General features: G+C 40.1%; 1 protein-coding gene across 11 annotated transcripts in view; it reads left to right on the top strand.

Annotated features, from left to right (window-relative positions):
* nedd4l (NEDD4 like E3 ubiquitin protein ligase) overlaps positions 1-26,457 on the top strand; it is a 48,327-nt gene that overhangs the window by 19,262 nt on the left and 2,608 nt on the right. For 2 of the 11 annotated variants that reach the window (XM_085168377.1, XM_085168368.1), the window contains 27 exons: positions 974-1,009; positions 1,661-1,711; positions 8,524-8,585; positions 8,832-8,934; positions 9,720-9,874; positions 10,776-10,911; positions 11,026-11,211; positions 11,334-11,411; positions 12,898-12,957; positions 14,049-14,186; positions 15,126-15,311; positions 17,727-17,924; positions 18,169-18,246; positions 18,910-18,924; positions 19,978-20,032; positions 21,334-21,392; positions 21,722-21,787; positions 22,350-22,579; positions 23,275-23,396; positions 23,547-23,617; positions 23,814-23,909; positions 23,992-24,065; positions 24,172-24,232; positions 24,631-24,690; positions 24,996-25,103; positions 25,849-25,945; positions 26,331-26,403. In XM_085168377.1, the coding sequence (XP_085024503.1) occupies positions 974-1,009; positions 1,661-1,711; positions 8,524-8,585; positions 8,832-8,934; positions 9,720-9,874; positions 10,776-10,911; positions 11,026-11,211; positions 11,334-11,411; positions 12,898-12,957; positions 14,049-14,186; positions 15,126-15,311; positions 17,727-17,924; positions 18,169-18,246; positions 18,910-18,924; positions 19,978-20,032; positions 21,334-21,392; positions 21,722-21,787; positions 22,350-22,579; positions 23,275-23,396; positions 23,547-23,617; positions 23,814-23,909; positions 23,992-24,065; positions 24,172-24,232; positions 24,631-24,690; positions 24,996-25,103; positions 25,849-25,945; positions 26,331-26,403 (2,654 nt within the window). The remainder of the gene's footprint in view (positions 1-973; positions 1,010-1,660; positions 1,712-8,523; positions 8,586-8,831; positions 8,935-9,719; positions 9,875-10,775; positions 10,912-11,025; positions 11,212-11,333; positions 11,412-12,897; positions 12,958-14,048; positions 14,187-15,125; positions 15,312-17,726; positions 17,925-18,168; positions 18,247-18,909; positions 18,925-19,977; positions 20,033-21,333; positions 21,393-21,721; positions 21,788-22,349; positions 22,580-23,274; positions 23,397-23,546; positions 23,618-23,813; positions 23,910-23,991; positions 24,066-24,171; positions 24,233-24,630; positions 24,691-24,995; positions 25,104-25,848; positions 25,946-26,330; positions 26,404-26,457) is intronic. The other 9 variants (XM_085168378.1, XM_085168372.1, XM_085168380.1 and 6 more) reach the window with 7 other exon arrangements.

Here is a 26,457-nt window from a genome sequence, read left to right as displayed (position 1 = left end):
TGATGCTCTCTCAAACTTGGAGGAATCTTATGTCTGACTGCTTTAAATGAGTTATGTTAACAGTAAGTGAATCGTTTAGTTTGGTTGGTTTAGAAATTGAAAGCATGCATTGCGGTAATTTGCACAGTAGTGACTCCTGTTTTCCAAGAAGGGCTCATTTACAGTGTGTTATTCAGTGGAGGTGGGTGGACGTGCAAGGATGAGTGACTTCACATGCGTTCGTGTGTGTGTGTATGTGTGTGTGTGTGCTTACATGCCTGACTGCGTTAATCAGTCATCATTTTTATGTGACTCATTTGTAACCTTTTCACTACTGAATTCCAGCTCGGTTAACTGTGGTGGGAGCCCAGTGCAGTCACTCCACAGCTCTTTTTTTTCTTTGTTTATCAGAATAAACTGGTGTTTTGTTTTGCTTTTTGTTTTAAATTTTAAACACCTTAACCTCAAATCTGTGTAAAAAAATCCTTTCCAGGCCATGCAGTCTATTCTGTAGAGGCTTAAATTCTGCTTGTTCTTATTCTTCATCCAGAGGTATAATACTGTTTTCAGAACTAAGTCATTTTTTGATTTTTATTCCTTCTGAAAACTTTTTTTTGCTGATTTCAAGTTAAGTAACCAAAAATATCACATTCTATTGTCAAATTAAGCATATATACAGTGTTCCACACACTTAATTTACCTGGAAATTGTTTCCACAACTTTCACACGTGCCACAATGTTGAAAATTTCCTCTGTTGTACATTAACAATAATCAGTCTTTAAAGTAGAAAACAGACTGAAGGTTTTTTTAATTTAATTTAATTTTTTGTAATTGTGGTGAGTGGGAGAGCGTATAATTGACAGTCAGTAGTTTTTTTTGTTGCACTACTGTAGTTGTCTTTGCGTAAATCTGTCACTGCATCATTCAACCCAGCTTGTGTGTCAATCAGTTAGTTTATGCCTGTTGTCTAAATCAGTTGTGTCCTACACACAGGCTACTTCCAAGAATGGACTTTTCCATCTCGGACAGGTAATCCATACTCGGTAACGGACAAATCTATGGGCCTCTTAAATTTCAGACACAAACCTTCCCTGTTTTAAATTTTTCCTTGTGGTCACATCTGCCCTTCTCTCCCTCTTTCCAGCTGATTTGGCTTTTATCTGGTGGCTGTAGATGTTTTTTCCTTGCTGGGATCGCAGGTTTTTCTCCCATAAAGTGTTGCAAAAGGCCTGTCCATAAATAAATCTCGCTCTGAACCTTCTGTCTGGACACATGTGGAAATCTGTCCTGATTGATAGAGAAGCTGATCTTAAATCATAACTAATCAAGTGCAATTTTCAGTAAGACCGCGTGGAAATACTTGAACAGTTTTTCTTTACTGCCTTTAAACTTTAGATTCTCAGGTTTCCACATGTGTTCACAAATTAGGCTGGAGGTCACTGTGTTTCTGGATGGGGCTGTCCATGAAATGAACTTCTTTTTGCCTTTTTTTCCACCTGTCTTTAATACATACAAAATGCTGCTGGATAATCTGGTGATTTTTACCTCAACATTGTGGTTTTCCCTTCATTATCCCTACTGATACTTTGGGCTTTTCACAGGCACACTCAAACAAAAACAAAAAGTCATTTTTTTTTTAAAATTTCAGCTTCTAAACGTGACCTTTTTCTTTCCCTCTAGACTAGAGATGATTTCCTGGGGCAAGTTGATGTTCCTCTCAGTCATCTGCCAGTAAGTTATTTACATCTCTGCTGTCATTTATTTACGTCTGTATGTGTGTAAAGCGTGAGTGCGTGTGGATACACTGGCTGGTTTAGCACTGTTTTGAATGCTCAGCTGTTTCTTATCTACAATTTTGCTGTTACTGATTAACCTCTGTGAAGGTCAGGGAGAGAGTTTGTTTGTGTTTTCCCATCTTGAGTGTGAGAAAGTGCTAGTCACAGGTAATGCTTCTGTTGTGATCAAACAGCGCTCTCTGTATTAGAAAGGGAAAGCGGGATGTCTAGCATGTAAACACACAACATTGACATGCAGAATCAGGGTGCTTGGGAATTTTTACAGTTGAGGTCTGATGCAAGTACAAGCCATTCTCACACCTGCGACATTACGTAGTGGAAATAAATATGAAACTGTTCAGCTGGACTGGACACGAAAGGGTTTTTTTTTTGGCTGTTGTTATTTTTAAAACCTTCTTAGTAGTAAGTTGGTGTGATGCAAGAGTAAACCAGGTAGTTGTCTCGGGTCTGATGTCCTTCTCTCCTCTGCATACTCTGCACAGAGAACACATTTGAAGTTGCTTCTTGTGAAAATGGCAAAACCGAGTAGAGCTCTTATGTGCAAAAGGCTTAAGAGACCTGCAAATCATCCTGAAGCAGCAGCACCTCTGCACATTTGAGAGCTTTGCTGCCAGCTTGGTTGTGGCTCCCTAAAGTTCTGTCTTAGTTGTCGACCTTAAAAGCCTATCAGTAAAAGTTTTTGGGGTTAATTATTAATGCCCTATTTGGGTCCCACAGGCCCAGGAAATTATTAGCAGATAAAAGCTTACAGCTGACTCACGTTGAGAGTTGAAGCCTTGGGACAACATGGATAATATTTAGTCCTGATGTGACTTATGCTTAAAAAAAAAAAAAAAACAAGGCTTGGTTTTAATTAATGAATGAATTTGATTAAACATGGAGGCTTGGCACGAATAACCTGCTGTAATGCTTATACAAATACGTGATGTATAAAAAGGTATGCGTCTGTTTTTATTTGGTTTATTTTTTCATGCATTACAGAATTTCTCGTCTTATTCATAGTTACTGGGCATAACTTAGTCATGTCTCCTTTCTCCGTAATAGCTTCTTGTAAACGTCCTTTTACTTTTCATGAAACAGGACATGAATACTGACTCATCAGAGTCCATCTGGTAGCTACATTTTCCTTATGGAACCGTGACCCCCTCTTAGCAAATAACAGGACAACGCCATTCCTCTTTTTCTTGGTCGTCTGTATTTAAGCAGGCTCCACACTCAACTACCTCTTTTTATCGGGCTCTGTGTTGTATGTGGTGAGACCAGATAAATAAAAGCATGTGAGGTCTGAAAGTTTAGCAAATCAAAAGCCATGTTTTTGATTTGCTAAACTATGCTAAACCATGAAATTTCCCCTTTAAAGTCATCTGCTTTTGCACCTCTGGACGTCTTGCAGTGCTGCTGCTAATTTTAGATGGGACCATGAAACTGCCAGGACATCCATACTGTGCATTTCTGTCTCAAACTGAGCTGACGTTTGTAGTAAGGATTATCATCAGGCTGATGAGAACTAATCTCCAGAGATTCTCAACTTGGAGACCGAAAAGTGTTTTCATTGAAAGGGTGTTGATGTTCAAGGTTAGGACAGGAGCTTAGGTAGTGAGCTCGTTGGTCGTTTTTGCCACATTCACAGTTTGCCCTACTGAGGCCAGATTTAGGTCTATGAGTTATGCCATAATGACCTCAAACTATGGGTGACCAGTCATCATAAACAGCTTGAACTGTGCACCATCTTATTCACTACTCACCTGACTCATCAGAGTTGCCTCCCCATGACTTTAACCTCTTCAGATTGGAGGAGGACGGAGTGGAGCTCCATGGACTGAAAAGTGTCTGCAGAACTTGCTTTAGTCCACAAGGAAACCATCCTAAATGGGAGCTTGATTGATAAAATTAATATTAGATATTATTTTATGTTAATACTGCCCCTAATATATATATATTTTTTCATATTTTTATTGAGAGACAAGTGTACATTAGTTTACAATGACAATACAATCTGTTCCCCTCACATATTTTTTAGTTTTTCTTACATGAACATATACGATAATACACACACACAGGCACACCCACACACACGCTTAAATAAAATTGAAAAAAACAAACAAAACAAAACCTAAGAAGAAACCCAAAACAAACACAAACAACAAACACAAACAACAAACCCCAAAACACACACACACACACGCAAAAAAAAAGGGGGGGGGGGGGGGGGGGAGATATGATATTAATCAGCTGGTAGAGCGTTTAATGACTTGCAATAGTTTATGAAGGGGCCCCAGATACGATAAAATTCTCTGTACTTGCCCTTCGCCACAAGGCCTATCTTTTGCAATTTAAGAAATGACATCACATCTCTAAACCAAAAAGAAACTGAAGGTGGCTTTGAAGATTTCCAAAGGAGTAAGATGCAACGTCTAGCCAAAAGTGATGTAAAGGCTATTATTTTGAAGTGTGTAGGGTCGGTTAGACCAGTGTTGACTGGAACCCCAAAAACAGCTAGAAAAGGGTCCATGCAGATTTGGGTCCCAAGAGCCTTGGAAAGAATAACTGAATACTGACTCCAGAAGCCATGGAGTCTTGGGCACAGAAAGAACATATGGCCTAGGTCACATGAGGTGGCATGACATCTCTCACACTGATCCATTACTTGTGGGTAAATCTCAGACAGACGAGACTTTGAATAGTAAACCCTGTACAACACCTTAAACTGGATAAGTTGTAACCTGGCACAGGACGTACTATAACGGACATTGGATACTGCTTTCTCCCATTGCTGATCCGAAAAAATTACTCCTAACTCCCGCTCCCAAGCCCCCCTAATTTTAGCAACTGAATGGACATTTAAATCCATAAGTTGTTTATATATTAAAGATATAATTGACTTCTTATTGGTTTTAAGGGATAAGAATTCCTCCCACGGTTGGACATTTGGAAGAAGAGGGTAGGAGGGGAAGAGAGCAGAAGTGCAATGCCGTGCCTGAAAATAACGGAATAGATTGGCAGCCGGAAGATTTGTTTCTGAACACAGGTCTAAAAAAGTTAAGAAAGTGCCATCTTTATAGAGATCCTTAAACGTGTTAATACCATGACGCTTCCACTGTACATAGGTACCATCAATGAGGCCAGGAGTAAACAGATGGTTCTGTGTGATGGGCATGTGTACTGATGCAGAGATGTACTTAAAATGACTCCTGAATTGTGACCAGATCCTTAGACTAGACTGTACCACGGGATTTTGGGTGAAATGAGAAGGCTTAAGTGGAAGTGGAGAGAACAATAAAGCTTCTAAGGATGAGGAAGTGCACGACAGGCGCTCCAGTTTGCACCACAGCAGTTCTTGAGATTCAAGCCAATGGGTCAATTTGTGAATATGAGAGGACCAATAGTAAAATAAAAAGTTAGGCAAGACCACCATCAAATGTCAGTCTCTGTAATAATGATTTCCTCACCCTGGGATGTTTCCCTCCCCACAAAAACTAGCTGGTCTAACTTTTTGAAAAAAGCTTTAGGTAAAAATATAGGAATATTCTGAAACAGAAATAACAATCGAGGCAAAATGTTCATCTTTACAGCATTGATCCGACCAATTAGGGACAAAGGTAGCGATTTCCATCTCTGAAAATCTGATTGAATTTGAGTCATTAAAGGGGAGAAATTGGAAGAATATAGAGAAGACAAAGTACGAGTCACGTTAACTCCCAAATATTTAAATCCAGCAGGGCTAAGTCTAAAAGGAATGTCAGATTGTTTAAGTGTAAGACTTAAAGAATTTATGGGGAAACATTCACTTTTAAGAAGATTTATTTTGTAACCTGACAAAGAGCCGAACTTGTTTAATAGAGACACAATCGATGGTATGCTAGATAAGGGATCAGAAACATAAAGAAGCAGGTCATCTGCATATAAAGACAATTTTACGTCAAGGCCTGACCGGGAAATACCATGAAAATGAGGAAGGGCCTTCAAAGCTATAGATAGGGGTTCAATTACAATAGCAAAAAGTAGGGGGGACAGGGGGCAACCCTGTCTCGTGCCGCGTGACAATGAGAAGTAGCCAGAGGAAACACCATTTGTATAGACACTGGCTTGGGGTTCCTTGTACAACAGTCGAATCCATGAAATGAATCTGTCCTTGAAACCAAATCTTTGTAAGACCGCAAAGAGAAAGCTCCACTCTACACGATCGAAAGCTTTCTCAGCGTCAAGTGAGATAACTACTTCTGGATTAGTGGTCGAGTGTTGGGAAAGAATGACATTCAAAAGCGTGCGGACATTAAAGAACAGCTGGCGGCCTTTAATAAAGCCATTCTGTTCATCTGAAATAATAGTAGGAAGAACCTTTTCAAGGCGAATTGCTAAAATTTTTGCCAAGACTTTAACATCCACATTCAGCAGTGAAATAGGCCTATATGAGGTGCAGGACGTAGGATCCTTACCCTTCTTTAAGAGAACAGTAATTAGTGCTTGAGACAATGTAGGGGGCAATATACCACGTTCAAAAGATTCATTATACACTGAAAGAAGTAGTGGGGCTAACTGAAAACCCGTCAGGTCCTGGTGCCTTACTATTGTGCATGGTCTTGATTGCATGCACAATTTCATCCAACCTAAAAGGGGCATCTAATTGTTCAGCTATAACAGGATCGACAGTGGGCATTGTAAGACCGTTAAAAAAAAGAATCCACCTCAGAGGCGTCAGCAGCAGATTCAGATTCATATAGGGAGGAATAATACCTCTTAAACACCTCATTTACTTCCTTTGGATCAGAGACCAAGTTGCCTGCCGCATCTTTAATTTGAGAAATTAATCGAGAAGAGGCCTGACGTTTTAACTGATGGGCCAAAAGCCTTCTGGGCTTATCACCATGTTCATAATAAGTCGCACGCGCACGAAGTAAAAGACGTTCAGCATCTGCCGTAGAAAGTAAATCAAATTCGGTCTGCAAGTCATGTCGTCTTTTATGCAAATCAGGAGTGGGACTGGCAACAACCTGTCTATCTATGTCACAAATTTGTGTAGTCAAAGTTTGAAGTTTGGCTTTGTGGTTTTTAGTGGAATGGGCAGAGAAAGAGATTATTTGCCCACGCACATATGCCTTAAGAGATTCCCAAAGCAATGACCTCGTAACAGTATCACTGTCGTTAAACACCACAAATTCATCAGTTGCGGATTTGATAAAGGTAACAAATCCCTCATCCGAAAGCAACAAAGAGTTAAATCTCCAGGGTGAGGAAAAAAAGGACTGGGCTATGAGCTTGATGTCAACGCTAAGTGGTGCGTGATCGGAAATGACAATTGGATGATATGTAGATGACAGTACTTTTGGAATAAGGGAACCGTCCACAAAAAAATAATCAATCCGCGAAAAGGACTGATGTACCTGGGAAAAGAAAGAGTACGCTCTGGTAGTAGGGTTAGAAAACCTCCAGGGATCTACAAAACCATTCTGAAACATAAACTCTGAAATAGACTTGGACATAGAGGATTGGGTCAGGGTCCGAGGATTCGAGCGATCTAAGGCAGGATCAATAACACAGTTTAAGTCACCACCCAATATCAAAAGATGAGAATCAAGGGAAGGGAGACTACTCAAAAGTGCATCTGTAAAACCTGGATTATCAAAATTCGGCGCATACACATTGACTAAGAGGACGGGTACATTGTACATGGTGCCTACAACAACCAAATATCTCCCGTTTTTGTCAGCTTTAATCTCAGAGGCTGTAAACTGTACCCTTCTGTTTATTAAGATCGCCACCCCCCTGGCTTTTGAATTAAACATTGAATGGAAAGTATGTCCCACCCATGGGCACCTGAGCCTAAGATGATCCCTATTTCGCAAATGGGTCTCTTGCAAAAACATTACATCACTCTTTAAACGTTTAAGATGCGATAATATTTTAGATCGTTTAATTGGGCTATTCATACCTTTGACATTCCAAGTTAAAAATCTAATACCACTATTGCCTAAGGACTGACCTGAAGTGCTGATCATTGCAGAAAGATAAAAGAGAAAATACTTATTTCTTCACCCCCAAAGAAAGAACAAGTGGGAAAAACACACTCACACAAACACACAAAGCAAACCCACAACAACAGAAGTACAGCTTCAGAATAAAAATAATAATAATAACATGTCAAACACACCCTCCCGCCTCCCCCCTGCACAGCAAAAGCCCCCATCCCCAAACGATGGAGACGGCTATGCACGCTCCCACCCGGAGCAATCTGAACAAAAACGCTTGCCCCTAATATTTTGACTTGGAATTTTGTTCCAACCTATTTCATAGTCCTGCTTTGAGGAGCCCCACCTAATATTTTGAGAGCAGTGTTTTGACTGTAATTGAAGTCCATTATTTGGAAACTTGACACTGGTTCTTTTCACACATGTTCTTTTTCCTTTTACAAAACTTTCCAGCATTCAGGATTGCTTTTTTTTTTTTTTAATTTAAATATAAAAACTGACTTTTGGCCTCAGCGGTATCTCACAGGGTATTATGTGGTGAGCAGCCAGCATGGACTGGTTTGGCCCTGTCAGAGAGCGGCGTGAGATTGCTGTGAATTACAAAAGGCTGCTCAATATGTAACAGGAGAAGCTCAGGATTGCATAATGATCCTGGGATGTCTGTGCAGAGGGTTGTACCCTCTGTTGAAAGCTGGCGACTGTGATATTCTGATATCACAACATGTGTATTTGCTTGTGTGTTCACTTAAATGCTGTCAGCAAAAACCTCCTCTATTTGCAGACGGAGGATCCTGCTATGGAGCGGCCCTACACGTTTAAAGACTTCCTGTTGCGGCCAAGAAGGTCAGTTTTGGCTGTGTTTGATATAAAATGAGAAAACGTAGATGGCAAATAGTATCTGCTTTTTTGTGTCTGTCTAGTTTGCCCCCTGTTAGCAAGTGGAGTAGACAGTGACACATTATTAAAGTTAGATCTTGGTTCACAACACTGTCTAGACTCTGACCATATTGGAGTCTAGACAACAATAACTTGGAATTCCAACTAGGACTAATGAGCAGGAAGTATTTAAAGCAGATGTTTTCCTTTCAGTCACAAGTCCAGGGTGAAGGGTTACCTGCGTCTGAAGATGGCCTATCTGCCCAAACAAGGAGGGCATGAGGAGGAGGGGGGAGACATGAGGGAGGAGGCTGAGGTAAGGTCTAATCCTCTGTTGTTAGCATAAACTGCTGACTTTGCATTACCTAAGACATTCTTTGGACTGTTTTTTCCACAATAAAAGCAAACCAGATTCTTCCTTTCTGCCACATGAAGGCAACATAGTTCTAAGCTTGAATTAAATGTCCCACTGTGAACCAAAAGTAATGTGAGAGCATCTTTCTTTTTTTCTTTTATTATTTCTCTGAGAATTTGGGAAGCCACTCACTGCCAGCATCTGGTAAAAGTCTTTTCCAGGTCAGGGTCTGGAAAAAACATTTACAATGTGGCCTGTTATTTGGAGAAAATTGAGCTTTTCCTACTTTAATGTGTGTTCTTGGATGTGTGGAAGAGAGCTAGAGAGCGAAAGGCTTCACAGATAAGGTGACATTTAGCAGCCAAAGCGTGAAAGCTTAAATGGCACCCCTCATGTTCATACTGCAAAAAATTTCCTTTTCCCCCTGACTGTCTGTATTTCTTTTTTCTTTTTCATTGTATTAAAGCCTCATTACTAATGATTTTTTTTCTTTGTAGTTGCTCTTTTTTCTGCCTACGTATTAAATTAAGCGTAGAATTGCCAACACTACGAGTGGGATTGTTGCTTAAACATCAGCTCCGTCTTGGATTGTAGGCATAGATACGCCTGCCTGCTGGCAGCTATGAAACACAGGCATTAAGTAAAACATGAAAACAAAAAAAACAGCAGAAAAATATAACCAGCTAAATCTTTAATCTTCTGTACTTCTTTCTGATCTTTGGCTTAAACCTACCATACTGTTTCAGGGTTGGGATGAGTCTGCTGACTCAGGCTCCCAGCGACCCCAGCAGCTGCTGCCTCCTTTGCCTCAAGGCTGGGAGGAAAAAGTGGACAACCTGGGACGCACCTACTACGTAAACCACAACAACCGCACTACACAGTGGAAACGGCCTTCCAACGTGTACGCCTGACCTCGCACTAATACAGCCTCGAACCTTTCACATGTCACTGTTGGTTTTTATACATGAAAAAAATCACCGTGTTAAAGTCTGTTGAGGATTTTTGCCCATGTACTGCAAGCTTAGTGAGGAAATACTCTTCAAAAATATTATTTAAGATGTTGTTTTCTTTTGTTTTGTTTTTTTTGTTTTAAACGTCAAAATAACTGGCGTCGGCCACAGTTATTCCTATTTGTAGACGTTACACTCCTATAAAAATTGATAATTGGACATTTTAAAATATACACAAATTCCCTCTCTATACACACAATAATGCCATATTCCATGTCTCCACTCAATTGGGAAATTATTATTATTATTAATTACCGTATATAGCTATATTAAAAAGAAAAAATTAATTATAATATTTTTAAAAAGTTCAATTTTTGAGCTTTATCACTTTTTCTGCTAAAAACTAAATAAGTGCACACAGGGTAAAAACAAAATCCTGCATGTAAGGGCCCATTAGCTTAGCTTTGCACAAAACTGAAGACAGAAGAATGGACTGAATGTCTGTAATCTAATGTGTTTGTCCTAGGCTAGCCTTCTGACTTAGCTTTATATTTAGGAGACAGATAGAAGAAATGCTTTTAACCTTCTGAGGTAGCTCTTAGCAGTAAAATGAAAAAGCATATCGCTCGTCAAAGTAATCCTTCAACAAAGTATACACGGTTGACAAAACATGATGGACACATTTTATATCATCATTATTCTGAGCACACCTGATAGACTGTAAATTGTTGTTGAAATAACTAAATACAACAGTGTTTGGCTCTTGTTACTAAATAATCCTGCACAGGAGAATTAATTCATGATTATTAACTTTTGGTTTCCATTTACATTTTCTCACCAAATCTCTCTCAGAGACGTGATTTCAGAGATTGAGAGTGACAATCAACAGCGGCAAATCCATCAGGAAGCCCACCGCGTTTTCCGATCAAGGCGCCACATCAGTGAAGACCTGGAGAACGAGCACCTGGAGCCCAGGGACTTGGATAATGTGAGGGGGAAAAAAAGAGCAGTTCACTCACGCACACTTAAACTCATTTACAGTGGTAAAATTTCCTAAAGATCTGTGTTACATCAAGATTTTGTCTCTTTGTTGTGCCGGTAGTCTTGGGAGCTCATCACAGAAGAGGATAACGACAGCTTGGCCCAATCTCTGCCCGGTCCCTCCTCCGTTTTGACACCACAGCACACACCAACACCCATCACCCAGGAATTCTCAGAAGACTTAAATCTGAGGCTGTCGCTGACTCCCGATACAAACGGTGAAGTGCCAGGGCCCAGCTCTGCTTTGGTGAGACTGGAGAACCGTTAATTTTCCATTGTCAAAAACCTGGACCTGGTGTAAATGTAGGCAGCCAAACAAGAGGCAGCGCTGGCAGTGGTGTTTATTCTCTCTTTGCTTCCTTTGAACAGAGCCAGCTGTCAAACAGACTCCGTTCCTCAAGTATGACGGATGGTGTCAGTGATCAGGCCCAGGCTCCTCCTCTTACGGTACATATTTCTAAAGCCACAAACCCTTCCTCCAGCTTTTTCTACTTTCCTTCTCTTTCTGTGTTGTCTAAGCAGGTTGCTAATGTCTCATTTACCGCCTCCTGGTGGATGTGTCTGTCCTGTTAGTTTACCACATGCTAAATCACCTTTCTTGCTCCTCTTGCATTTCAACCTCCAGCAGATGCTACTACCCACCTCACCCTTTGTTTCTTCCCTGCTTCAACTGTACCACTTATTCTACTTACTTTACTTTTTGTCTCTCTAGGATTACCACACCTCTTCGTCTCTCATCACTGCTCTTTGTGATTCACATTCCACTGTGTTTGATTTGTTACGTCTCACCAGAATCATGATTCCACTTAAAAACTCTGAGACAAAAAAGGAAGATTAAGAAGTGCACCAGGGTTCCCCTGGAGTCCTGAGTCATGGCGTCAGCTGGGATTCAGCTTAACAAACTGTCACAAGATCTGAGTCAGATGTTTGTCAGTCACACAGCTGAGACACAGCAGTGAGCTTTAGCATTGTCAAGAAGTGACAGTACAGGTGCTCGTGTCTTTCTTTCCCTTCCATGATACGTTTCTCAGAACTGGACCACTGTTTAGAAACCATTAGAGGGGGTGGGGGGGGGGGGGGCATTTGTTTGAGGTCTATACAAGGTTTAATGTTTTCCTGTGGGCGTAGTGAGCAACCACAGGAAATCCCCCCCCCCCCTTCTATTTCATTATTTTTTTTCTTTTGTCAATTTGATTGTAATATACTTTAAAATACGTCATTAACTTAATAGGAGGATACGAGGTAGCTTTAATTTGACGGTACAGATTTAAAATTGTTCCCATATTTTAGTTTTCTATTTGTTTTGGCAGTAGTAGCTATTAAATTGCTTTATAAAAGGCTGCTGTTGGAGGACTGATATCGTTTATGTACTTCTGTGTAAGCAGAACAACACCTAGTTGCATATCTGTGTTTAAAACGGAGAAACAAAACGTGTATATGAAAGAAAATACATTTTCTTTCATTTTTTTTCCTTCAAAATCTGATTGTTTTGTTAAGGCTGGTTCCTTTTTCCACCTTCAGCACTGTAAATCACTTACCTGCTTGCACATTTTCAGGACGCACCTGTTTCTGGTTGAAATTAAAGATGCTTCACATTGAATGGAGGGGGAAAATCTGTTTTCCAAAGATTGCACAGGGATGATACTTCTTTTTGTCCCCCTCTTGCCAATCACAGCAGCCGTTTGCTTCACTCTGTGTCCTGTGTCCTTGCTGTTCACAGTCACTGCGCTCTTAGGCCCATAACCAAAAGATTCTCTTGTCTTTCTGCCACTCCTCACCTCCTCTGAGAATGATTCCCCCCCCCCCTCCCCTTTTGTCCACTCAGTTTTCCTCTTTCAGCCTTCACTTGTGTCCACACTTGGCTCTTAACTTACACCCTTAAAACATAACCTATTGTGAACTAAAGACCCTCTTCCATGTTGTCTACCACCAGCAGAGTTCCCAGTCCAGAAGAACGAGAGCTCAAACAGTCTCAGGTGGTGAGGAGCCTATGGTAATATCTCAGTTTATGCACAGCACTATGTAGGATGGGACTGTCACCCGACTAGTTTTGTGAATGACTTCTAATAAATCCTGCACTCAGTTAGAGCTTACTCATTAGGATTTCCTCATTGTTACACCAGTGTTGCTTTCCAGTAAAGTCCTGTACGAGCATATGCTGAGCAGGGCAGTGTGATCAAGAAAATGATATCACAATGTTTGAATCGAGTCACATTTTAAGTCAAGACTAAAGCCATGTAGCTGTTTCTTGGCAGCCATGCAAGGGAGTAATATTCATTTAAATCCCATTTTTCACAGCGTGAAATCACTTTGCAAATTCAGTGAAGTACAAACTTACAAGAAATGCTTGCGTGCATTTTAAATTCTTTTTGCAGTGTAGAAAATAATACAGCTTTTTTTCAGTTCCTGTGGACCAGGAAAGCCTAAACAGCACTGTTACTTATTAATTTATTGACAGGAACATTATTTCTGATTCCCCTAAAAATCAGATCATGTGCCAAATGATGATCTGCATTTTAGAAAATCATCAAAAAACAGATTGCCCCTTTCATACTACACATACTTCATAATGGACACAAACAACTTAATAAAGCAATTACTTTTGAACACATTAGAAACATAAATCATCATGATTAGCACATAGCTTAAAAACCTGTCTTTTCTTTATTCTCTTATTGTGATCTGCAGTGTTAGACCAGAAGTTGTCTGTCTGTTATGTGTGTGTTTCTGTGTTTGTTGTGTTTTGACCAAGAACTGACAGCCTAGCTGTAAATAACGAATGCCACTGATCAGTCATTGATAACGAGCCATGACGCTGCATCGTAAAACGTTGCCAGTGTTCAGCCATGCTGTCTGTGTAATACATCACCAGATTATGCTGTGATTATTTGGTTGACACTCTGTAATGTTTATGCTGGAAATGGTTAACTCTAGTTCTCAGCTTGAATTGAATGTGTTTATTTCTATGCACATGTCTTTCCCTGCAGCCTCAATATAAAATATTAGAGCCCCTCCACTTGTCTAAATGTACTATTCTGTACTGATTAGCCATATTTGCTTTGCTCTCTCTCTGCACTTGGCCAGTCTCCCTCGTCGACTGCTTACACCTTGACCACCCCTGGCCTGCCCCCTGGATGGGAGGAGAGGAAGGATGCCAAGGGAAGAACTTATTACGTCAACCATAACAACCGCACCACTACATGGACTAGGCCAGTTGTGCAGGTACAGCAGGTCTGAAGTGTAGCTGTCGGGCTGGCTGGACCGTAACCCGGCCCCATGATTCTTCGCCTGTGTGTTGGATCTCTTCCCACTCTATTCCCCCTCCTGTGTTTCTCCTTTTCTCTGTGTACAAGAGTGAAAGAAAAAGAGAGAGAGCTTTTAAATGTCAAAGTTCTGCGTTGTTTTGTTTCCTACTTTGTCCAACTTTTACTGTGCGTCTTCCTTCTCTTGTCTAGCATTTTGTGTAACACAAGGATGAAGTTCAACTGTGTATTGGTCACGTGTTTCTAAACCCTGGCATGGGACCGCAACCACTACTCTTCCCTCCCTCCTCCCATTTCCACTCCATTTTTCCACCCTGCCTTTCTGTCTGCAAGCGAGGCAGCCCCACGTAAGCAGTGCTCACAGAGAGACAGAGGGGACTGGGTGTATGTTTGATGCTCTCCTTTGAAATCCACCCTTGCATTTGTGCCTTTTTATGGTCAACTCTGTAACTCTGTGACTGTATTATAAATGACATAGTCTCCTCATTCTCTGATCCTCATCTGTTTTCTTAAGTACTCGGAAGGAGAGGCAAATCTATCAAATAATTCCTCTGTGTTTGCTCTGACGTTATACCCCGCTGTAAATGTGGGCTGTACCTCCCACCTCATCTAGGGGTGAAAGTTATGTGGTAATCTCACTATTTCAAACCTTTGTCATTGTTTTCTAGTTGGACATAAAATCCTATTGTTGTTTTGTTCGTGGCCCTGAAATGACCCCTGCCTTTGAGATTTTAGTGGCTTATTTCCCAAGGAAAACAAAGCCTGCATCCAGACTTTTCCAGTGCAGAAAAGCATGCTTCTCAAAGAGACTTTCTTTTTATTTTTTATTTTTGGCAAACAGCATGGCATGCTTGATTTCTTCCCAACCTAACCTCAAAAGTGCTGTTCTCACTGACAGCTGACTGAAGACGGCACCAGCACTTCAGCAGCAGCAGCAGCAGCATCAGGAGGAGCCTCAGCCCTGGCACCTGCATCCACCCCTTCCTCCTCTTCCAATGCCTCCAACAACCACCTCCATGAGCCCCAAGTCCGACGACCTCGTAGCCTCAGCTCCCCTACTGTCACCCTTTCCACCCCCTTGGAGGTGAGAATTAGCCACCTGTACTGTCCCTCTCCACCATCATTCCCATCTCCTTTTCTTCTACATACTTGAGGACCACCTATTTCTGTCCTACCTTCCTGAATCTTTACCCTCCCGTCCTTTCTTGCCATGTGCTCCAAATGACTAAATCATGATCTTCACTTTCTCACACTTCTGCCTGTTCCTTCTAAAGATTAACATTTCCACCTGTTAGCTCTCCTCTTTTCAGGTTGCTGCTTTTGTCTTCTCCTCATTGCCAAACTTAATGAAATCTTCTCAAGTGTTGTTGGGATCTCTCCATTAATGACAGTTTTCTTTTTTCATATTGCTCTTACTTTCTCCTCATTAATGAAAGTTGAGCTCATGACTGTGTACTAAAGGACCTTGCAGCTAAACACTGATTAGATTAATAATATGATCCGAGCTTTCCTTAAGCACCTTGATTCACGCTATGGTTTAAAAGAATAATAGCATGAACCTGGTGTGGTAAATCTAAGATGGCTAAATTACTTAAATTGATAATGGGCCCCAAATGATGTCATTTATTAAAATAAAACTAGGGACATACAAGTGAAGGAGTGGAAAAACTATTAAATAAAGACTGTTTTGGTAACGCAATGGCCAATCGGTTTTATTTGGGAAGGCGTGACAAATTGTAAATAAGGAACTTAAGGAAGGCTGTGTCAATATTACTGTGTGTTTGCACTAGTTTTTATAAATATAAATAAGACCGCGTTCAAGGCTAATTCATTCTCCGATGCTACTCTATGCTAACAAAACATCAAAGGTCTAACTGAAGTAACAAAGCACACAGAAAGCTTAATAGACATCTTTCTTTCTGCCAAGGAGATCTTATGTAGCCAATCCGTGTACATTCCTGGTGTTTGACTCATCCAGTGGACAGATCAAATATTAGCTTTTTTCATTACTGCTTTTTAATAACCTGAATGTTAACGACCAATAGCAATTCATAGAGTCATCCTGCCGCCTCCATGTTACGTTGTTCCCAACATTATGCTTTACATGACTGCTTTCTCTCACTCATTGGTCAGAGGGTGTTAATATTCACACAGCATAAGTGGTTAATGCGTTAGCCGTATAACACCTGGGTAAAATATTGAAATTTCTACTTCACATTTTAATGTGTTTATTTTTTGTTTGTTTGTTTTTTTTAAGCTGCAGGCTACATCATGCAGATAACCTTTGAGGTTGTCAATTTAATTTCATTGCATTAATTTGCACGTACATTTTCTCCTCAACCTAAATTATGCACTACGAATGCAAATGTAAGTCTGATCAACACGTTTGTAGAAATGCATGATCTCATCTGGTGCTTCTGCAGCCTTTTAATGACTTCGTTCGGTGGTGAAGATGCTACCTAGGGAACAGACCTGAACAAGGTTTAATTAAAGTGTGTGCGAGTATTGTGGATGTAAAAGGAAGCGAAATAGTCGCAGCAGATTGTTGTAATTACAACTTGCAGGGGATGTGGTTAATTAATGCACTCTTCTCTCTTGTTTGAAATTAGGAAAAAAAGGTCAATCAGTGATGATTACTGCTATTAAAAAAAAAAATTATCTGATGCACGGACACTTTTTAGTCTGGGCGACATAAGGAGCTTTTACCAGAGATGTTCACTTTCCCGTATATAAATAGTTTCTGGTATTATGCTGTAATTAGGTTTCCTTTCAGCCTTGACAGAGAGCTCTGTTACCAGATTTAGATTAATGAGTTCTGCTGGATTTAAAGTAAACATTTGTTAGTTGTTCTTGTACTTCTTCAGTATCTAGGTAACCAAGAGAGAGCAAGAGAAGTCTTACGCATTATCTGGGAATGGTGATAAATCAGATGTGTGTGACATTTTCATTTACAGGTTGATGGAGTAAACAGCATGGAACATGGAAATCAGAACTGAGCCTGGTGTTAACTGAAATAATAGTTTAAAGAGAAAAGTGGTGATGATACATTCAAATGTTGCAAGTTTTAGATGGAAATCTCATGGTGCTAAGAATTCTAATCTTTTTCTCTCTTTTTTATGAGCAGACAAAGAAAAAGGGATTTATTGGAAGATGTGTTTCTGTCTTTGTTAATGATCACTAATTTTGTATCTCGCTGTCAGTCAGTGTCCGTTTAACGTCTTGATGCATTCTCAATCATCCAGGAAAGTAAATCTCCAAAAGTTGATTCTGTTCATCTGAACGTAGCGTTTTATGGGAGAAACGTTTCGTCACTCATCCAAGTGACTTCTTCAATCTCCCACAAAACGCTACGTCCAGATGAACAGAATCTGAACAGAATCAACTTTTGGAGTGTCCGTTTAAGTTTCGATATGTATCCTTATTTTATCATGAAATGGGAGATAGCATTACATGATCTTTATTTATTTATTTATTTCATATCACTTTTTTCCCCACCCAGGGAGCCAACAACATTCAGGTACGGAGGGCTGTGAAAGACACACTTTCTAATCCTCAGTCTCCCCAGCCGTCCCCTTACAGCTCCCCAAAGTCGCAACACAAGACCCAGCAGAGCTTCCTGCCCCCAGGATGGGAGATGAGAATAGCTCCAAACGGACGGCCTTTCTTCATCGACCACAACAGCAGGACCACCACCTGGGTGAGCTAGCACATTGCTGTTTAGGGATGAGGAAAAAACACTCTGATTTTAATCTAGTGATTAGAAAATGTGGGGCAGTAGTTGGTGTTGGTCTTTTAGTGACATCTGGTGGTGGTAAGGTAAATTTTATGTACACTTTGACAGAGCTGCTTTTTTAACTTTAATATAGAGTGCACATTTAGAGTTTGTTGTGCTTTTTCCAATATAATTGTTTACTTTCCTGTCTTTTACTGCTGACAATCAGGAGGATCCCAGGTTGAAATATCCGGTCCATATGAGGAATAAGAACTCAATGGAGCCTGGTGACCTTGGCCCTCTTCCTGTAAGTACAATTACTATAAGACTAAGTAGATATTTAACCTTTGGCCTGCAATGGAGATGCAAAACAACCTCATGAATCACAAAGACTACATACCTTTGTGCACTCATCATTAGCAATATGTACTCTGTCTTTATGTGTGTAACAAATCTGCTCTTTTGGAGCAGTACAACCATGTAGCTAAAGTAGAATCAAGCCAACATATTAATTGGCTTTTTGTGTTATGGTGCATGTTGTAATCAGCTTGTGATTGGTCTGTTTATGTTTAAAATTAAAATATGAAAGAAATTACTTTGACAGTAAAATATGAAACTTCATGTGTTCATGTGATCAGACTCCATTACACATTTCCATTTTTAGTCCTGTAAGAACAGAAGCTGTTTGTGTGAAGCTTAGCCAAGAGGGTCTGGGGACTGTAATGGCCTTATTAGGACGTGAAACCTTCCCTGGAAGTGGGCAAAATGTTACTGTAGCTAGATGGAGTATTAATAATAAGAATATTACTAATGACATTAATAATAAAAAAGCTTTATGGGTTTGTACAACTCACAGGCTTGTGTGGTGTGTGTGCATGTGTGTATGTGTTCTCTCTCTCCCCCTTTCTCTTCATTCTGATGGATCTAATGTATGCTTCTTCTTCTACACCTGGCCATGTCTGTTTGGCAGAACCTACCAGAGGAGGTTGGTTGGTGCCTCCCTCCCTCTGCCTGCCTACCTGTCTGGTCCAGTCCAGTCTGGTCAAATGCCTGCAGACAGCCTTCTGTTTTCTTTTTTCTTTTTTTTTTCTCCTCTTCTGTCTTTCTTTCTTTCTTTCTTTCAATCTTTTCTTTTTTCATGACCAGCATGGGTGGATTGTTGCTCTACCTCCTTTTTAGTATTTTACCCCACTTCCTCTCTCTGTGTGCAGCCTCCTTGCACCACTGCCGCTCCTTCTGTTAGTGTTTAACATTTGGAGCTCCCCATCATTGTCCTTGGATCTCTCAGTCTGTATCAATGTCTGAGAAACGGTTAACACTAGACGGATTTCCCAGGCATTTGTTGGAGTAGGACTGACTGAAGGAGTGAGACTAGAGTGCATAATGGGAGTAAAACAATGAGGGAAGGAGGTTTCAAAGGAAACACAAGGAGCTATATATATATATATATATATAAATACATATATATCAGAGGAAGGAATTGGCTGTATGCTGCATGTATTCTCAGTTTTTTCAGCCTGTTCTCCACTCATGCAGCAGCAGCATACTTACACATATACTGTACGTCTTGTAGCTACACCTTGTTCAACAGATTGAACTGTGCCTTTCCCCCCACCCCTTTACACTCAGTCTACTGTAATGTTTTTATTTGCTTGATTGCTGGTGCCGTACGAGTGTGTGTGGCCTGTGACACTGTACTGAGTGGTCACCGTGTCAGTCGTGATATACTGGTTTGAACTCGTAGTGGTGATTTAACCTTTATGTTGTGGTCGTATCCCTGCCTTGCTGATGTGCCAGACCGAACTCAAATAAGGCACAAAATCCTTTCATTTCCTTTGTCGGTGTTTGATTGAGCTTACCTTGCTTGCAGTGCTGGGATGTCATTGTTTCGACCATTTAATGGTCACTGAAGTTCAATTAAACATAAATTTGAAGAAAAGGAAAAATAAATGGATGGATTTAAATTGCTATTTGAGCACGGCCTGTTTATTGGTGCTTTCTAGTAGATTTTTATTCTTCCTCTCTTCTTCTTTTTCAGCCTGGATGGGAAGAAAGAGTTCATACAGACGGACGCACCTTTTACATCGACCACAGTAAGATACCTTTTCCATGCTTGCATTTGGTTATGTGTGCAGTCATGTGAAAAACCAAGTAACACCCTGTTATTCGGTTGCTCATAGAGCCACATTTAGCAGCAAGAAACATGAGGTAGCTATTTTCTGGGTGACCTTATCAGTCTCTCGGATTGTTCTGGAGGAATTTTGGCCCACCCTTTTTTTTTATAAAGATTTGCTGCTGTGCTTGGGATTATTGTCCTGACTAAGCCTTAGCTGTCAGACAGATGGCCTCATGTTTGACTCTAGAATACAGTTCATGGCTGGGGAATGACTGCAAAGTAAATTTAAGCTGTGCTAAGATGGTGTGTTTGATTTTTAGCAAATGTGGTCCTGTGGATTATGGCAGAAAATCTCCATTTTGATATCTCTACCTGGAGTTCTGGGAATCTGGATTTCCCATTGGGTTACCTTGTTCTGTTACAGTTTAACAGCTGTACTACATTTTGTGTACTTACCTTCTACTGTACTTTCTTGCTGGATCCAGTTTATGATCATCGCTATGTTACAATGGACTCTTTCTAATAACATTCTCTCTGATAGCAGTCAGACTGCACTCTTCTTTAATGCCGGGATGTTTAACTCCTCCGGATACTTTACATCACTTCCCACAAACTGTTTTAGACTACTCAGGAATAGACTTTTCCCTCTATTTGGCTCTCTCGTGAAGGCTAAGTTCCAAACTAGCTGTTGGTGTTCACCTGATCTGACTTGAAGACAGTCAAGTATTTCACCTCACCAACTCTGACCTTCATGCCATCCTTTTGTTGAGTTCCATCTAATCACATCAAGTCTGTTAGTAAATCAGACCTAGTAGATATGTTAGGGCATGGCTTTAGCTTTTGTTGACATCATCATCAAATCCTTTGAATAGTCTATCCCTGCAACACGCCTATTCATGAACTCAGTGAACCCTTTCACTTTGGCTTCAGAACACACTACAGCACAGAGATTGCTCTCATCAAGATCACAAACAACCTTCTCATTGCTGCAGACTCTGGCTACATCATCATCCTCATCCTCATCATCCTCTCAGAAGCTTTTGACCTGTTCTTTCCTGTGGCAGCAGTAAGGGTGTACTAAGTTTTTTACAGGATAGCATGGAGTCCTATGAAAACCTTCTTTTTCACATTATATTGCTTTTCTGCCATTATTTTTGTTTCTTATTTACTCAAACTGGTTTCAAACACCTGTTTCGTCCCAGTGTCCCTGAACATAAGTTCTTAAAGATACAAATGAAATGAAGTGAAATGATGTTCTGTTGTGTTCATTTTATCCAGATACAAAGAACACGCAGTGGGAGGACCCGCGTCTACAGAGTCCAGCCATCACTGGACCCGTGAGTTGTTTCCTCTTACTGCCCCACTTATTTAGGGAGTCGCTACATACAAATGACAGCTTTTTCTCTTAACATAGCAGTTCTATCTGTCGTGCACTCTCATCAGCCCCGGCCCGTCTGTGCACAGCAGAGACAAATCACTTAGTTGTTGCATTTGTCACTTAACATGCTAATCTGGTGTCCTTCTGTGTACCACTTCAGACTTCACTCTCACTGGAAGGTCGCCACCACGTTGCGCTTGTGTTTACACATTTATATCAGGAAACCCAACGAGGAGACTGATCATTTTTGACTGTTTCTTAACTTCTGTGTTTTGTTTGTCTTTGCAGGCGGTTCCCTACTCCAGAGAATTCAAGCAGAAATATGACTACTTCAGAAAGAAATTAAAGAAACCGGTAAGACTTTCTATCCTGTGTCTCTGGTTTCTGTCTGTGCTACTCTTGCATAATGATGCAAAAGATAAATGTTATTCAAACTTCCCGACTTCCTCTTGCACAAAGCAGTCTAATTGCTTCTCTTTTGATTATGCTTGATTGCATACTTATTCAGTTTTCTTCACACACAAAAGATTCACACATGCCCAGAGACCAATTGGGGACTCCCCCCAGCTAACTCTGGTTCTTAGTGAATAAGTGTGTATTCCCTAAGTAGTTGCTGGTAGTCAGTAGTAATCTTTTGGAAAGAGGGTTTTACACCAAAGAGAAGCAAATTTTCGTTTGAAGATGAATGTTTCCTGTTCATAATTTCCATCACCAGTGAATGTCATCACTGTCCAACAGCCACGCCGACTTGTCAGAGAATCCAAATTTTGTGACAGGGGGCCAACACCATCTGTTATATAAACTTTCCAGTGGATGACCTTTGACTTTCTTCTAAAAACTGTCTTGTTTTAGCTGTTTCTATTATTATTATTTCCAACAAAACACATGTTACAGTTTTTACTTTTAACCATTTCAGGCTGACATCCCTAATCGATTTGAGATGAAGCTACACAGGAACAACATCTTTGAAGAGTCTTACCGTCGAATCATGTCACTAAAGAGGCCAGATGTTTTGAAGGCACGTCTATGGATCGAGTTTGAATCGGAGAAAGGACTAGACTACGGTGGTGTGGCCAGAGAGTGGTTTTTCCTCTTATCTAAGGAGATGTTCAATCCTTATTACGGCCTTTTCGAATACTCTGCCACGTAAGTGTCTGCTCGTTTGTGTGTGCCTCCTTTAAGAGCTGCTTTTGAGACTGAAGAAAGGCGTTGAACCCTTGAGAATTCAACAGGATATCACACACCACTCAGGACATAGTGTTACACAAAGCTAGTCGTAAAGGAACCGTTCTTTCTGTTCTGAGCCATGAAAACATCCATCTCTACTCATTTATTGAGTTGGCTGTTGAGGGGCAGTGCTGCCGTGTCATCCCCATGAGACTTGTGAAAGTTTCCTTTTACTTTGATTAGCTTTTCCTCTTATTCAAAAAGCCAACGTCGAACAAGGGTTTCCCACACACAATACGCATTAAGGTGGTCAAAGTGTCTTATCTTGTACCGTCATCAATATGTAATGACTTTGTTCTCACATATTTTTGACATGAGGTACCCAAAGAAAATAAATGGTGGCATTTAAGGGCAAAGAATTGAACATTTTAAATGGAAAAAGTGGTCTATAGATGTGGTTCAATGAAAAGCTAATACAACTTTTAGAAATCACCTTAAAAGATGTCTGTTTCCACTCCACTGTTCCTATTTGTTTGTGTTTTTTGTTTTTTCTTTTCATTGCTTACCTAAATTACTTACTTTGTACTGTGTATGCTTTTAAACGTCTAATCTTATGATATCGATATTACTGTCTAATCTAATACTTTTTTAAATCTGTGCTCATGTCTTTCCAGGGACAACTACACTCTCCAAATTAATCCCAACTCTGGCCTATGCAATGAGGATCACCTCTCCTATTTCAAGTTCATCGGGCGTGTTGCTGGAATGGCCGTGTTTCATGGAAAGCTGCTGGATGGTAGGCGACTTGATTGTAGAGGATTGCTTTGATATTACAAAGTTAGCACAGAATGTTAGCTCGGTTAAAGCACTTTGTCACTTGTGTTTTTAAACGTGTTGTAGAATGTAGAAAACAAAAGTGATGTTGATGATTATCATCATGTTTCAGGTTTTTTCATCCGACCATTCTATAAGATGATGCTAGGAAAACAGATCTCTCTTAAAGACATGGAGTCTGTGGTAAGGTTTCTTTTTGCACTACAGAGCCAGTGACTTTGGATCTGTGAAATATTTATTCCTTGAACTTGCTTTACTAAAATAAATAAATATATTTTTGCTTAGCTTTCTTTGGAACAGTTTCACATTGATGAAGTCAAACTCTTCTTTCTCACAAGTGAAGGCCAATGAATTCTTTAATTTTCTATGTGTCTAATAGGACAGTGAGTACTACAACTCTCTGAAGTGGATTCTGGAGAATGATCCCACTGAACTGGACTTGAGGTTTTGCATTGATGAGGACAATTTTGGGCAGGTGTGCAGGCATCGAAGCAGTCACTTTTAATCAATTAAAACCTCATTTTAATTTCAGTATACTAATGTTATTGCGTATTCAGACCTACCAGGTTGACCTAAAGCCCAGTGGCTCAGACATGGTGGTCACCAATGACAACAAGAAGGAATACATAGAGTAAGTATTTTTATTTTCATGCCATCCGTTGACTCATATTTATAAACAAAATTGCAATCATCTGCTCATCTACAATAATAATAAATATGAATTTTCCCTTCATCAGTCTGGTCATTCAGTGGAGATTTGTCAATCGGGTCCAGAAGCAGATGAACGCTTTCTTGGAGGTATTTATGTACAGTCATATGCTTACCACTCGAGGGCAATGTGGCCACTGATTTTTAGTTAGTTTACCTAAGCCTTTGGGGTGGCTAAGAGCCTAAGAGGCAGGTCATCTACTAATCGAAAGGTTGGTGGTTCGATCGCTGGCTGCTCCAGTCTGCATGCCTAATATCCTTGGCCAAGATACTAACTCCAAGTATGAATGTGTGTGAAGGTTAGCTAGAAAGCACTTACATAAACAAAACATAGAAAAGTGCTTGTGTGAATGGTTGTTGTATAGAGCACTTTAAGTGCTCAGGTAAAGTAGAAAAGTGCTATATAAGTTCATTTTACCATTACTTATTATATTATTATTAACATATATTATTATATGTTATTATAATTCCTTTTGTTTAAATTTCAGGGTTTCACTGAGCTCATTCAAATAGATCTGATCAAGATCTTTGACGAAAACGAACTGGAGGTATGAATATCTTTCTAGTAAAGCTGAAAAAAAAGTTTAATTCATTAGCCAGTGGGTAAAATTAATTAATTGTTTTTTTTTAAATCAATATACTACTGTGAGAATATTTTATCCTACTCTTAAGTTGCTTTGTCATCTTTAGACTGTCTTAAGTAACCTTGCTTGCTGGGAAACGTATATTAAACCACTTATTTAAGGCTATAGCTGGAAGATTCGTTAAAATTTTTGTTAAGGGTTTATTTTATGGTAAAATGTGGCACTAGGTGTAAATGCTGTCTTTTTCTTTTACCTCCGTCTCTCTGTAGCTGCTCATGTGTGGTCTGGGTGACGTTGACGTCAATGACTGGAGACAACACACCATTTACAAGAATGGCTACTGTCCCAATCATCCCGTCATACAGTGGTTCTGGAAGGTATGCTCATTACTCAGTTACACAGTTCGAGACTCATAACTGGATGCAGCAGAACCATTTAAACTATGTTAGTCTACGTGTTTCTGGACGTTTCATCATAAAAGCTTGTTTCCCTCCATCTGGCCTGCGAGTGGAAGTTGCTGGCCTCGTTTTTGAAGATCAAAGTCTATTTGGAAGAACAGGCTTGTTTGCTCTGATGAAAGTGGTACCTGCCCCTCGTTATCATTTGTCTTGACTTGAGCGTTAACACACTCGCACAGCAAACACACACTAGCCACAGAGACTGCTGTCGTGTCATCTGATTAAGGGCTCCGACCGCTTCTGTTTAATTTTGTGTCATCACTTTTTCCTTTAATTTTTTTTTTTGTTCAAATGTACATTTATAATCTGCATATATTTGTGAGGACACTCGTTGACGTAAACCTACCCTCACCGCTTGCCAATTAGTTAACAACTAGTTTAATAACTTACTGTTAACCCTAAAATGCAGTCCAGCAGTTCTTTGAAGTTCTTTGAAGGTCACAAAGTGAGACCGTCCATGTCCTCATGTCAGAGATCTATAACTTCATCCCCACACAGACATGCGCAAAGGCAAGATTGCAAAACTATATGCAGAAACTTTCTTCAAATATAATTTTGTGTTGAGTTGATGGGAAAACATTAATAAAGACAGTGTTATTTATTTATTGTTTGATTGGAAATTTTTGTTGACTTTTGGGACATTGAAACGTTCCTCTCTCGTCAGGTTGTCCTGCTGATGGACGCTGAAAAAAGAATTCGACTCCTCCAGTTTGTCACAGGAACATCACGAGTGCCCATGAATGGTTTTGCTGAGCTTTATGGTACGTGTTTGTGTGGTGTTTTCTACTTTTGTAGCAGTGTTAACATATACTTGGCCAGAACAAGATGCAACAAGGTCACAAAAATCATTTTCTAACAAATTGTGTTCCATTTACCACATTACTTTCTATTATACATAGAAAGAGATGTCAAGATTTGCTAAGTTGTAAAAAGTCACATTGATTTGTTTAAAAGAAATCCTTTGTTTTAGATTTATTTATACAGCTTTACTTGACCCAGTATTTCCATTTAAAACAAAAAACATATGTTTATGTAAAATGCAGTAAATATCCAAAGGCTTTCCTGCAGCCAAGGTCTTAAAGGGTTTAATTTGTCCTCGTGTGTGCATCAAGAGTGGAATCATAATTGTTTCTCCCATTGTGCCAGGTTCTAATGGTCCTCAGCTGTTCACCATCGAGCAGTGGGGAACACCAGATAAGTTGCCAAGAGCTCACACATGGTATGTCACTGCTACACACACTCACAGAACAACAAAGCTGAGAGTCTGCAGCTG

This window comes from Neolamprologus multifasciatus, chromosome 7 (assembly GCF_963576455.1).
Source record: "Neolamprologus multifasciatus chromosome 7, fNeoMul1.2, whole genome shotgun sequence".
Lineage (NCBI taxonomy): Eukaryota > Metazoa > Chordata > Actinopteri > Cichliformes > Cichlidae > Neolamprologus > Neolamprologus multifasciatus.
This window is presented reverse-complemented; position numbering and strand designations above follow the sequence as displayed.